The sequence below is a fragment of the Zonotrichia leucophrys genome, chromosome 12, assembly GCF_028769735.1.
Source record: "Zonotrichia leucophrys gambelii isolate GWCS_2022_RI chromosome 12, RI_Zleu_2.0, whole genome shotgun sequence".
Taxonomy (NCBI): Eukaryota; Metazoa; Chordata; class Aves; order Passeriformes; family Passerellidae; genus Zonotrichia; species Zonotrichia leucophrys.
In genome coordinates this window covers 7452665-7467495 of record NC_088182.1, presented here as the reverse complement: position 1 = coordinate 7467495, position 14831 = coordinate 7452665, and the positions used below count along the sequence as shown (strand labels likewise).

Below are 14831 nucleotides of genomic sequence, written 5' to 3'. Positions count from 1 at the left end.
TGTTGGCAGTGGTGGCTGTAATTAGCACTGAGCCAAATTCAGGTTCTCTTGCTTCCTTTTCTTTCAACAAAGTCTCGCTGAAGCCCCCAAAACCTCCATCTGCATCCAACAACTCTTGGGTGGGAAAGTTTCTTGCCCATTTTCTTCCTCTTGTTTGCTCAGATTTATTTTCTCAGAGCTTTGTTCATGCTGTGCTTTCTCCTTGGAGTAGCACAGATGGAACCATGGTTTACATCAACATTATATGAGCTTGTGCTTTTTCATATGTTTAATTCTGTGAAATGCCAGACTCATTTTTTCCTTTTTCTTTGCTCTCTGCAAGAAATGATGTTTTTTATTCTTTCTCATGGGAAGGTTGATCACCTTTCTGGTGTGTTAGTGCCCGCTCTGGAAGATGGCCTTGGAGAAGAAAGCATGAAGCAAGGTGTTACAGAGAAGGGGAGGTTAGCCCAGGGGGATGCATCTGTTCAAGTTTGAGATGTTTTATATTGTGTTTGTCTTGCATTGTTCAGTTTAAGCTTTTTGAGGCAGCAGCTGTTTGCTGGTGAGGTTTGGAAGAATGGAACCCCTCTTCCTTCTGCTGCATTGGGGCACTAGAGCAATATAAATATCCCTCCTTTCAAGGTCCATCATCATACAGCTATTACCCTGTAAATGAAAAAAGGATAGTTGAAAAGAGAGACCCTTCTCCAGAGAAACTTGGCCTGGATGTGACCTGTCCAATGCACCCATTACTAAAATCTGTGTCTTCCTCCCAACAACATAAAGTGCTCTCACTCAGCTACTGCATTGATTTGCAATACATCTTCATTCTGTAATTTCCATTAGGATTTATACTTTTCAAAATTATATTTAGGAAAAAATCTATTTTTATGTCTGTCCTTAGTCTTCATAAGGCTTTACTGAACTAGTATAAGAATAGAAGAAAGGTAATTTACGATGCCTTCATATAAATTAATCTCCTGTTTTTTCCTTATATTGTAAGTTATCACCTCGTTTATTATATGCAGCTCAGGGTGAGCAGTTTTAAAAGGCCTCTGACAGTTATGAAATGAATGGTGTGAGATGTCAGATACATTTATTAAAAATGTAGAAAATGATAAAAAACAGAGGATGTAGATATACATTGTCTCAGTCACTTGCCACCAGCGGGCACTTTCAATACCACAATTTATCCTCCCACTCAGTGAGTTCTGCATAATAATTTTATTGATATTGTTGTGCTCTGTGCTCAATATAAATAATTTTGAAATATTAGTTGTTAAATTCAACAGGTCATTAGGCAAGTCTATCAAGAGTTTATTGTGTGAGACACCCCTGAAAAAGCCCCAAAGTATTTTGCCAGCATAGCTAAACTTAGTACCATTTTCACTTTTGTGGGGTGGTAAATTATTCAGCTCACAAATGCTAAAACTTGAAATGTTTATGGGAAAAGCTTGTTTTAGTAATTACGCTTTCTCCACTTTTTTGTGAGCTTCCTGCAATGTTTGTCCTAAGGTCCTGGTGTTTCCTAATGTTGGATATTTATCATACATTTTGCCACTGGCAGGTTGATAAGTACAGTGGGAGCTTCATACAAGATTCATGGCAGCTTCATACTTTTTTGAGGATAAAAATTGGGATGCAGAAAGTCTGTATATGGGGGGTATCCATATAAAAAAACCCACTGCATTTGTGACTGTGTAATAGAGAATAGTTCACTAAGGAATACAAAGGTTGAAAACACATTCAAAACTTCTTCAAAGGCAGGTTAGGAAGTTTAGTTAAAAATCCAGCAATAACTGCAGCATCTGTGGATATGAAAATTTAAGGAGAACATGCATGGCACTCTGTCTTTCAGTTTAAAAGCTGCAGACATTATAGGATAGTTTATATATAGGAGCATGATTTAAAGCCTTTCTTTGTGATTGCCACATCCTGGCAGTGTGACAGTGTCACTGGCACGATCAGTTCTGAAGATCAGCTTTCCTTCCACAGCCCCATGGCTGAGCAGTGCTGGAGCTCTGGTGGCATTGGTGCTTCTGTGCTGCTGCTGCTGGTGGCTCAAGGGTTATTTAAATCCAACCCCTTTTTGTTCCATCTTCCTGGATTCTGTGTTTGTTCCAACAAATACTGGTTAAGATATGCCTTATCAGAGATTGTTCTTGGGGAAAGTTTCTTTCAGATTTTTTGACTTCTCAGAAAACTGTCCCTGGTTGTTTGCACCTCTCCCAAGCCTTGCACACCTTCCCTGTACTGAGCTTGCAGATTGCTTGGACCTGTTTGTGTCTCAGCAAGCTCTTCAGGATCTTGCCCTTGCTATTCGGTCTCATTTTTCAAGCAGTAATTGGAATTTTCTGCAAGCACGAGTGTCTCATGTTAAACAGAGTGATGACAGAGAATAATAAAATGAAAAGCCCTTTTCCCCCAGGGCAGGAAATCTTTGTTCAAAGCAGCACTGTGAACTCTTAACTACAGGCTCTCCTTCTCCATCCCTTTGATTTTGGTATGCCACCACTTTAGAGGAAGACAGTATAATTTCAGCAACTTTTCCCCCTAATATAATGATTTAACAACGTGGCTGCTTTCTCTGCAATGGGAAGACTTCTGAAAGATGCTACTGATTTTTATCAAGGCTTTCAGGGATTTTTATGCCTTTACCTCTGCAGCCTCATGCTAAATCAATCAGCAAGAGATGTGTCATTCAAATCATTCTTTTCGGCCTTGTATCTAAGTGCAGTCTTTAGGCTTCATCCTACAGATTTCACTTCATTTCTGCTTCCCAGGAGGGGACTGCAGGTGAGAGGAGAGGGTAGAGGGAGGCTGATTTTTCAGCCAGCCTGGATCTGCAGTGCTGCCTTGCTTCCTGTCACTATTTATGTGGCTTAAGCACCTTCCTGGACTTACTGGAACAGCTCCTTTTAAATGGCAAACAGTGATGATGAGATCTTCTGGCATCAAGTAACAGCTTCAGGTTTTTGTTTCCAGCTAACAGAGAGGAGCCTTGGGACTGAGATTTCTGAAGATCTTAAAATCCTTCACTTCTGTAGTGAATTTCACTGATATTTGTTTGTTTAAAACAATTTTTTGCTGTTTGAAAATCCAGCCTGCTATTGAAGTTCATTACTTTGTAGCCGAGCAAGGGCACCTCTTCCTTGTTTTTCCTCTGTGTGGAAGAAAGGAACTGATTTTGTTTGCTGATGGTGACATTTCAGTGTTTCTTGAGATTTGGCTCGTGATGGAGCAGTTCAAGTAGGCAGAGATTCAGATCTGTAGTGTTGCTCAGCTGAATGCTGGAATGCTTGGGCAGGTCATAGCTGCTAGTCTCTGAAAAGGGAGGCATCTCCATTTATACAGAGCCTGTAAAATTTACAGAGGTTTTTTACCTGCTGTGATCCTTGAAGTCTGTAGGCTGCTGCCCCTTCAGAGCTGTGCAAGCAAAAGCTGGGACCTCTGTTTTCATTTGAAGAGGAAATACTAATTTGTTCTGTCCATCCCTAATAACTGGTTGGATTTTGTTCTAAGAGAAACATGGAATTTTCTCCCATATTGAGATGATGGGATAGGATGTCTCCATGAAATGACCAAGCTAATTACAGAAACGAGGGGATCTGATTGCTTTGCAATCATTATTACCATTTTCATTCAGAAATGAAAAGTAAAGAGGCATTGAGCACAGAAGAAGATTTGTCTGAGGTAATTCTGTTAAAAAAAGGACCCAAGAAGAACAAATAATAAAAACCCTCCAAAATTAAAGCCTCTAAGCTAGTTCTTTCCATGTCAGGCCTGAGATTTAAAATCACATATTTGTAAAAATGTTTAGAAAACTAGTGAAATTTAAAAAACAAAAAAAGCTTATACTTCTACTTCTTTACAAATGAATGATGAAAATCCTATGACTCAAAATTTGCTAATTTCTGTTAAACTATATCTGTGTAAAGGTATATATGTTACAGACCAGTTTATATCAGAGTAGCTGATGCATTAATTAAAAAGTTATGCAAAATCAAGAATATGCCAATGTTTTTAATAACAGATGTTTTAAAAAAACACCTTCTCTGTGTGAGAAAAACAAATATATTTGATTTTTTTTTTAAGTGGAAGTTTTTATACAAGCTTTAATTAGATTTTGGCAGAATACATTACTTTAATGGTTTTTCATTAATGAAGACTGCTCATTTCTTTGTACAGTAAAAGGAAGAAAAAAGTAATCTTGGATTATATTTAAGGAGCAGACAGTGTATTAAAAAACTATTAAAGTTACTGTAGTCATTGACAGAATGATTTTGCATGAGAAAAGAATCTAGGAAGCATCAGATGATTTCAGACAAGGATGAGTGATAACATCTCTGGCATGAAGTGTGGGTTGAAAATTGTGTGACACCCCAGGTGTGCTGAGCTCCCTGAGCCCAGCTCTCCTTCCAGCCGTGGGATTCCTTATGTCCCCGATGTCAGCAGAGGAAAGTTCAAGTCCACAGAGACCTGGCTGCCACCCCAGCACACCCTGCTCTTGCATTTGGCTGATCTGGGGTGGATCCAGCCCTCCTGCCCCAGCTGTTACACCCAAACCCATGGTTTCCTTTTCAGTTCCTCCAGATGCCAAACATTATCAGTTATCATTCTTTCTGTGCTGCCTCTGCATCAAATATTCCAGCTCTAGGAGGAGGCTGCTTGGTGTTTACCTTTGCCTGCAGGTTGTCCCACCATCTCAGTGGAAATGTGTGTTATTTGTTAACACAGGTGTGGGCTCTTAACTTGGCTTCTGAAAATCGAATTATTTATCAGCCTTAAAAGGCCAACTCAAATTCATTTGAAATTTTATTTGATTTAAGTCACCATGCTTACTGTTGGAAAAATGAAATACAAATAGCCATAAGTTCCTGTGTTTCAGATGGGTAAATGTCACACGCAGAATTACAGGATTTCTTTTTTTAACTAGGTTTAAGTGAAACAGAGTCTTTATTTAGTGTCATGTTTTTATTTAAAAGCATTTATTTAAAGTTCTAAAAAACAAAGAATTCAATAAAGCAAGACAGGTGTAACTGCAAATGATTAATGATATAATTCTCAGTACTTTATAAAGTGTCTAACGCTGAAGAGATTTATACAGTGCAGAATGGCAATTGTGCTTTGATGGAAGGAATAGGTAATCAATATCTGCAAGCTTGGAAAAAGTCTTCTATTTCCTCCTCTAATGATATAGGGCTTTTTTGCAAAGCAAGGATGTCTGGAGCATGAGACACTTGGAAGAAGAATTAATTTGAAATCTGTAGTGGAAGATCAGTTTTAATTGAAAGTGCACTTGAATGTCCATGGAAAAAATCAGGCAGTTGGGCCTGAACCCTTCTGATGGCCACCTGGGAATTTGTGAATCACACTGCACTATTCTTGATTACATTTTATAGGTTGTTGAGTGCCTTTTTTTTTTCCTGGGTAGAAGCTATAATTTATTTAGTTTTGTTTCAAGCTCAGAAGTTTTCCTCTCCCCTCCTGGGCCTGCCTTCCCCTTTCTGTGGTCATTGTGAAGCTGGGGCAGCCCCAGTTCTGCACTGCTGGGAGTGGAGGTGTTGGGGTTGTGGCCCCTCTGTCTGTCTCAGTCTGCAGCCATTGTGGTGCAGGTCACATTGCATGGAGCCATTTACATATCAAAAACCTGTGAAAGAAATTAGTGACTAGCCCAGGCATTTATAAAATCCTGGGCTGATTTTAACTAGCAGGTCTTGAACCTCAAAATCAGAGCTTAGCCTTATGACTATAATTTGTGATGTCAGGACTTGGAGTCACAACACCAGCACAAAGTTGAGGTTTTGACTTGCTGAGAGAGTTTCATTGCATTAGATTTTTTTTTCTTTAATAATTCAGCACAAGTATGGAAACATTTTATGCATGGAAACTTATCCTGTCACATGAAGAAAGCAGATACTGCTAGGCTTTATTTTGTTAGATTATAGATGTACAAGCAAGTGAAGCTACTGTGTTTATCAAAAGAGATTTATTGCTATTAAATTAATTCAAGCAAGTTAAATTAATTTAAGAAAAAAAGGAAGACTTGTTTTTTAAAATGAAACAAAGCCTTCAAAAGTCTGTGAAACACTACATTTCAGCAAGAGTCAGTTCAGGTACCCAAGTCACTTGAGGTTTTAATTCAACATGGTGGTTTGTTTGTTTACCTTTATGGCTTATTTTATTCATTTTGACAAGGCAGTTTCACTGCAAATAGGTTGAGAACTGGCTATACTTAAAATAAATAAATAATTGTGACATGGAAGAAACCCTACAGTCTCTGCTAAAATAAATCTGCCTACTTAAAAAAAGGAAAAAAATTCCTCATTGACACCAGGATGTTTATAAAAGAAAAATTGGAGTGCAGAGCTCCTTTTGAATGCACAGCTGAAACCACTGCGATAGCCTCTGTGGGCAGAGTGCTTTTGAAAAGCTCACCCCTTGTTTATAATAAAGCCAGAAAACCAGAGCTGGCGGGTTTGATTATGTGTAGTGCTAGATATTTAAAGCAAATTCCCAAATTTCATGGGGTAGATGCAAGGTTATATGTAAAGTAAATCTGAATTTCCAATTAACTCACTACAGACCAATTACTAAGAGCATCCTGATTGGAGAAAAATAGCTGTGCTTGAGTGGAAGACTTTTGGTTTCCACTATGCAGGGGTTTTAAAAATTCTGTTCTCCTTTGTTGTGGTACATTGGAAAATAGCTGAAAGCAGCTCTTGCTGACAATATAAGTTGAACCCCAAGATAAAAAAAACCTGATTTTTAACCTGGGCAGATGATGTAAAGGATTTTTAAACTATATTGCAATTTTGCCTTATTGTACTTGAAAGTAAAATTTTCTTATTGTATTTTGGGTACCAGACAGCATTTGTGTGTGATGAGTATAGCAAAATCTTGCCATTGATTAAGTGTCCTGCATCAGCTCATAAGAAGAGAGCACTAATGCACTTTACAACTAGACAGATTAAAACCCAGAGGCCAGAGAAACTGGCCTTCCCAACTGCTGGGTTTGGATGGCACTAATTGAATATACATATGCTGCTCAGATGGAAGGGTAATAAATGCACATTGGTGCCTCATTTCCTGCTGGCTGTCCACTGAACAGACCTGCTGACTGTGTGGTTCAGAGGTGTGACACAGGTGTGACATCAGGACTCAGGAGAGCAGAGTTCAGCTCTGGGTTGTAACTTGGATTTAGCACTTGAGCTTGGGCAAGTTGCTTCCCTTCTCAGCCATCAGCTTCCCTGTCTTGACAGGAGAATAATGTAGCTGATTCCTGCTGTAAAGCACTTAAAGAGCTGTGAGCAACAAGTGCTTTACAAGAAATCTATGCTGTCATTTCAGGAGCTTAAACCACTGTTTGCACTCTTAGGAAGATAAGCTCTCAGTCTCTGTTAATACAACTTAAAGAGAGGCAGGTCATAAGAAAAATTTGAAATTCATTTTAGATCCTCCTAAGAGTGGTGCTGAGGGTCTCTGGTGTTCTAGTACGTCTTGGGCTGGTATGTGGTGTGCATGACAAGGTCTTTTCCTCAGACCTTTCATTTTTCCATATTATTTTAATTGTTCATCAAAACCAGAAAACTCATGTAAGAATAGCAACAAAATAAATTTACTGTGCATTCCTGAGAGGTTATTGTCCTGTTTACTTCTTCCAGAGTAATTTTTTTTCCATCATTGTTTTCTTCAAATTTAGTAACATGCATTTAACATAATTCTTTCTTTTATTATTTTCTGGCTTCAAAACCTCCAAAAGAAATGAGATCATGAATAAAGATCATATTATCTAAGTACAGTATTGCAAGAATAATGTGTGTCTGTTACGTTATTTGTCCATAATGAAAGGATAAACCATACAGTAATATACTAAGGCTGGAGCTTTAGGGAAGTTCCTGGAGCAATGTGGTAATTGATAACATATGCACGGGAGGAGCTTGGGAACTGCAGAAAGTTTTATAGAATAGTTGTTTTTTAAAAAAGGCCATTGTTCATTACTGCCAGAGGCAAAGTTGGAACACAGCACAAAGCCAAAGGATTTCAGTCTCCTCATAAGTTAAAAAGTCTTAACCTCTTTCAAACGTGGGAATTGTAACTGTGGTGGAGTTACCTGGGGAGCTTAAGTGCTTCATCCTCACACTTAAGAGTTCTCCAGCACTGGGATGCTGACATTGGTGTTTTTTCACAGGTACCTATGGTCCTGAGCACTGGGTGACGTCCAGTGAGAAGTGTGGGGGGTCTCACCAGTCCCCCATAGACATCATCGACCACCTGGCCCATGTTGGAGATGAGTATCAAGAGCTGCAGCTGGATGGTTTTGACAATGAATCTTCAAACAAGACTTGGATGAAAAACACAGGAAAAACAGGTATGTTCTCTTCTGCTTGTCTCCATAGCCTGACTGCAGTCAATTAGAAATTCAACCCATGTTCCAACCTCCTCCTTTTTCATTGTTCTGTTGTTTGGGTTTTTTGTCTTTTTTTTTTTATGTAATTTTTCAGTAGGAGCCACCTACCTCTGCCTCTGCATTCTCTGCAGAGCTAGTTCTACAGATTGATTTTAAGGGTTTTTTTTTAAGGGCTGCTTTTTTTGGTGGGTTTTTTTTTTTGTTCTCAGTCTAAACTAATTCTCTTGGTAGTCAGTTATTCCTCAGAATAAAAGGCAATGTAAGAGTTTCAAGGTGTAACCTTGAATTATCAGCTTTGGGAGGCTGTAACACCTAATCCAAAAGAATGCTGAGATGCAGGGCTCAGGGGGAAGGAGAGGGGAAGTCTTAGAAATTGGAAGATTTTAGAGAAGAAAGAGCAATAACTGCTCGGAGTAGTGGGGGCTTATTAATGTTTTTCTGGTATGATTATAGCACAGTGTTCTTCACTGAACTGAATCCTTTTCTGCTCTGTCTGTTCTGGCTTTTAGAGAAAAAAGAGCAGGCATGAGTACTGCTTATTTTTACCAAAACAGTTCAACGAAAGGTCAAGGTTGATTTATATGCAAAGCTGCATGCATTTGATTACTCTTTAATTCTAAAAATGTAAAAAGCAGAAATTATAAGGCCACCCTCTTCATTTGACAAGGTCAAGTATTTTTAGGGAATTGGATTAAACCACTAATTAATTCAATTTTATTTATTGGAAGTATATTTTTATCTTTATTAACATCTGACATGCATCTCTATAGTCTCTTTGCACTATGTCCCCTGTCACAGGTGGGCTAGCTGGACCCAGGGCATGTACCTGCTCTGGAGCTGGTGGCTCAGCTGTGCACACAGTGTGACCTCAGATACACCCATCAACTCCAGGGCACTTCGCATCTGAGCCATGGCCTGGAGTCCAGCAAGTGCCTCAGATCCAGCTCCAGCAGTTCAGGATCTTAGCAGGAGTTACTGCCCCTTAGATGAAATGGAGTGGCAGACTGTAGCTTGTTTTCCTTCACTACAAAGCAAATCCAGTTAACGTAAACCACAAGCATAGCTGGGGGTTTTGCTGCATTACTTGGGGTTTTTTCCCAGATTCACTGAGAAGTGCTCCTGTTTGCTTTGTAATCCTGACTTGGTTGCCCTTGGTAGCAGCATGAGGTTCAGGCAAGGTTGAATGCTATGGAAATTTGGTGCTTAATTAATCTACTCATGTTATGCACCCTGCCCTTTATGGTCAGAGAGGCTGTTTGTGGTAATCAGCAATAAATGTAATTAAAAAGACCTGAAAAAAGTGATGGTGCTATTCCTCTAAGAAGGATGTTAATGCTATCCTTTACATGTAACAGTAACATTGCTGCACACACATTAGGAAACCATGCTAGAATCATAAAATCATTTAGGCTGGAAAAGACCTCTAAGAACATTGATTCCAGCCATTAACCCAGCACTGCCAAAGACACTACTAAACCATGTCCCTTAGTGCCACATCTACTCATCTTTTAAACACCTACAGGGATGGTGACTCCAGCAGTTCCCTGGGCAGGCTCTTCGACTGCTTGGCAACCCTTTTGAAATTCTTTCTAATATTCAATCTGAATCTCCCCTGGCAACACTGGAGGCCATTTCTTCTTGTCTTGTCCTTTGTTATCTGGGAGAAGAGACTGACCCCCACCTGGCTGCAGCTTCCTTTTAGGGAGTTGTAGAGAGCAAGAAGGCATCCCCCCTGAGCCTCCTTTTGTCCAGGCTGAGCCCCCCCAGCTCCCTCAGCAATTCCTTATCAAACTTGTGCTCCAGACCCATCCCCAGCTCTGTTGCCTTCTCTATTCACACTCTAGCTCCTCAATGTCCTTCTTGTAGTGAGGGGCCCAAAAGTGAGCCCTGTGCCACAGGTCCTGCTGGCCACACTGTTGCTGGTACAAGCCAGAACCTTGTTCTATTGAACTGAAAAGTGTCAGCAGATTTTCTGGTCTTGGCACAGTTGGCAATGAAAGCTGAAGCTTCAGTCTTCTCTGCTGGGTGATTTTAGCACTGCTGCTATATTTGATTTCCTCACCCATTGGGGTATGGATTTTTGCTGACAAGTTATTGCTTCTCAGAGCAACAGTAACTGTCACTTTTCCTGGTAACTTACGGCCTTTTACTGGTAACGTGAAGACTCTTTTTGCCTCGCTGTCAGCCCTGATTTCTTCTGCTGAGCTCCTAATTCCTCCCTTGTTTTATTAAGTCCCATTCCTTTTCTTGGTTTTCTGACCTTTTGAAGAAACTTGCCTGGCATTAATTTTTAAGGTGGTAAGTGGCAGAGCTGCAAACCAAGTAAGATGTTTTGGCTTGTGGGTAGAAGATAGAGGCCGACTGTGCCATAAATCCCGATGCATTTTGGCAGTGGAGTCTTGGAGCAGATGGCCACACAAGACCTTCATATTGCAGACTGACAGAGACAGTAAACTAAATAACTGTTTAAGAAATGGTGATGGATGTAGAGGGCATTTCTCAGCAATTAATGTCTGGTTTAAAGAGACAGGGGTCCTGGGAAAGCTAAAGGCCCTTAACCTTAATGCTCATTAACTGGCAGGAAATATGCTGCTTGGGTTATTGTTATGGCTGTAGGACCTAGTAATCTTTTTTTAAATGATTGAACAATGAATTATTTTTAGGCTTTGAGAGGTAATTCTGTTTAGATTTGTTCTGCTCTTTCTTGTTTGTGTCCCCCTCTCTATCAGGTAAAGAGCAGACAATGTACAGAAAACAGTGTTTCATTCAGAAAATATCAATGGATTTTATAGGTCTCTGTCTTGACTAGAAGTGCTTTTGTGCACAGTTACATTGGCAAAGGCACTAACATGGGTTCAATTTCTTCACTAGAGTAGCTGACCATAGTATTAAGTGATAGAGATCACTTGGAGGATATGCACATTTCATAGTTGTATTTGCATTAGTTATGTTTATACCAAAACTAAAATCAGGAGAATTCTGCTTAGAAAAACTTATTAAAATTTCTGCCAGAAATGTTGTTTAGTATCCTGTGTAATATGCATCACTCTGCTTGGGCCTGACCATCAGAGCTGCTCTGTTAGGGCAGGGGAGAAGTTGCTTTGAGTCCAGGTTTATTCTTGCTCTCACAGGGGTGATGGGCATCCAACACCAGCCCTGAACATGAAAATGGCATTACACAATTGTGATTCTGGTGGCTGCACACCACTTTCTTTGGGTTTTTAATCTCAATTATACAGTATTTTAATTTGTAGGCTTTGGGGATTGATTCCTTGCACTTTACAGAAATCCTGGGATAAAAGCATTGGCTCCCAAAGCCCAGTAAAGTGATTTTCAGTTTTTTCAGTCCTGGATATCGGGTCACAGAAAAAGAAGGGAAGTTCCTGGCAGTAAGGGGATGCTGCTTAGCTGGGAAGGTGATGGGAACATGTGTCACACAGCTCAGCAGTGTAAGAAATACTGTAAAATGAACAATTAGATGAACATTCCAGATTGTACATCCTCCTAATTATCCTTTTTAATTATTCATCTAAAACAAGTAAAATGACCCCTGACAGAGCCATAAATTATTTGGGAACTATCAAATATTTATCAGATGCAACTGACTCTCCACAGAGGTTTTTAACAGATGCATGCGAATTTGCTTTGCTGTATTCCTCATCTCGTACAATTTCATCTATGGAATTTGCAGCTAACTGATTGAATGAGATTTTTCACCATTTAAAATACTGCTGAGCTCATTGAGAATTTTTTAAGGGAAGTAGAGAGCTGTGGTGCTTTCAGTCACTCATGTTTCAGGGATTTGGTGTAAGCAGACAGTGACTGCCAGCAGTGCCACTGCCTGTGGCACAGGCACTGTCCTGTAGCCACTTCTGCACCACCCATCCTCCTCCACAAAGCATGCAAAGGGAGTGCAGAAAGAAGCAGAAATCAAGGAAGAAAACAGCCCCATGAATTTGCTGGCACAGTTTAGAAACATCTGAGCATCTCAGGCAATTTAACATTAGGATGGTTTTGACACAAACCGTTTAAAGTTGAGCTGTGTGGAAAAATTGCACCGGAGATGCTGCTGCTGCTGTGGGTGCCTGTCAGGGGAGGGCACAAAGCCTGGCCTGCAGCACTGAGTCACCAACAGAGAAACAACTTTTATTTCACAAGTAGCTTGCTTTTGGTTTTTTTTCCAGTGGTGAATAAAATCCTCCTTCTTACATAACAAAATTGGATTCATATTAATGTTCCTGTTGTGATGACACAGTTGGCTTAAGAACACAGAGAAATCCTTGTGGGTTTTGCTATTTCCATTAAAAAAGAAAGAAATCTCCGAAATCAACCCCAAAACTTAAATTCTAGGATTCTAGGCACAGCAAGCACTGGTCTGCAATCACTTTTACAGAAAACAATATTCAAATTTTAGTTCTGTTTTTGTGAGGGATGAGAAGAAATAATTTTGTGGGGAGCAGTTTTTAGGAATGGTATGTATTAAAACCAGGAAATGCTGGAAAGGAAGGGGATATTGTAGTGAGAGTAGCAGAAAGGAATTTTTTGAAAGCTGGAATCAGTTCTTGGTTGGACCACAGGTAACATGTACCAGGTTCCACCATATGATTCTGCCCTCTGTTTGGACCTAGGGCTTTTATTGTTACATAAAATACAAAGGCTTTTGGAAGTGAAAAGAGAATACAAAGTAGATCTTTCTGACCCTCATTGAATCACGTAATAATAATATCAGAGTTACTGTAATAAAACACAGTTTTGAGATGTGAAGATGTCTCATGACTGGGTCTCAAAAATGTTATTTTGACTCTTCCTATTTTACAGAGGTGAGGAGCAGGGAGGTTAAGGGAAGCACCCAGCATGTCCAGCAGTAGAGGTGGGACAGGGCACAGGGTCCCCACCAACAAAAAAGAGGAAATCCAAAAAACAGGAGACCCATTCTTTTCTTAACTTGTGATCTACCGACCTTGAGGGGTTTATAAGGGCAGCGACCATGGTCAGCCATTACCCTCTGGAACCACATTAAACAGGTTTTGATGTAGGTTCCATTTAAATTTTAATCAAAGTCCAATAAGGAGGGCAAAATGTCCTTGAGAAATTTGGACTTTGGGATTTTCTGTAGTCTGTGTAACTTCATAATCACTTCCAGAATTAGCCAACATTACTTGCAGACCTGATTTTTAACAATCCCTGTAAAGAGGAAAATGATGATCCAACATTTTACATGCATTAGGAGAAGTATTCTGATATAATGAGCAAAAAAGTGTTTCAGAAGAACTATGCTGAATTTCTTTCTTGTTGTTCTGTATGTGCAGTTGCTATCCTGTTGAAGGACGATTATTTTGTCAGTGGTGCCGGGTTACCGGGCAGATTCAAGGCAGAGAAAGTGGAGTTTCACTGGGGCCAAAGCAACGGATCAGCTGGCTCTGAGCACAGCATCAACGGCAAGAGGTTCCCCGTTGAGGTGAGTGGAGAGACATGTGCTTGTGTTCTCAGAGAAAACAAAATCAGAATGTATTGCTGTAGTCCAGGGCAACTGTGAAACAGGGCAATGTTTCTTTCAGTGAATGAATCACTTTGCAGGCCCTTCCGGCCCTCACAGCACTCTATCCATCATCTCTCATGTGCTTCTGCAATGTCAGCTCTGAGCTCTCCTTTGCTGGCCTTGCCAGCTCTCATGTCCCATGGGTTAAGTTGCAAACAGCCACTTTTCTCGTTTGTCCCATAAGCTTTCCATGTGTGGGAGGATCTGCTTACAAGTATCTGCCGAGTGACCTCGTTGTCCTCCAAACTTTTCCTTTCCCATGATGCTTTCAAAGAAACAGCGGCAGTTTGGGAGCCATCGTGCTGAGACCGCTGTCTGTCAGCAGAATTGCTCATCGCCCACACACAGGACGTGACCTCTACCTGGGTTCAGCTGCTGTCCCCTGCCTGGCACTAACAGGACCTCTGCATAGATCCATGAAAACAGCTCTGTGTTTGCTCTGCCTGTGCTGGAGCCAGCTAGGCCTGAGCCAGCCCCAGCCAAGAGCAGCCCAGCTATCCCAGGAGTGGGGCTTGGCCTCAGGTACAGTGCCCTGGGAGCAGAGCCCTGCTCAGAGCCAGGGCCAGGCACCTGTGTGCAGTGACATGGCTTCAGATGGGCCAGGTCAGAGCCAGGGCCAAGCACCTGTGTGCAGTGACTGGGGGGGACATGGCTTCAGATGGGCTCAGACACAGGGCCAAGCACCTGTGTGCAGTGACTGTGGGGACATGGCTTCAGATGAGCTCAAGGCGAGGCACCTGTGTGCAGTGACTGGGGGGACATGGCTTCAGATGGGCTCAGGGCCAGGCATTTGTGTGCAGTGACTGGGGGACATGGCTTCAGATGGGCCAGGCACCTGTGTGCAGGGATGTGCCTTTGGAGGGCCCTGAGTGCAGGCAGGGAGCTGGGTGCTGCTGGGTC

At 40.9% G+C, this 14831-nt stretch overlaps 1 protein-coding gene across 2 annotated transcripts in view; it reads left to right on the top strand.

Moving 5' to 3' along the window:
- PTPRG (protein tyrosine phosphatase receptor type G) overlaps positions 1 to 14831 on the top strand; it is a 387800-nt gene that overhangs the window by 201100 nt on the left and 171869 nt on the right. For both annotated transcript variants that reach the window (XM_064723724.1, XM_064723725.1), the window contains 2 exons: positions 8174 to 8353; positions 13702 to 13850. In XM_064723724.1, the coding sequence (XP_064579794.1) occupies positions 8174 to 8353; positions 13702 to 13850 (329 nt within the window). The remainder of the gene's footprint in view (positions 1 to 8173; positions 8354 to 13701; positions 13851 to 14831) is intronic.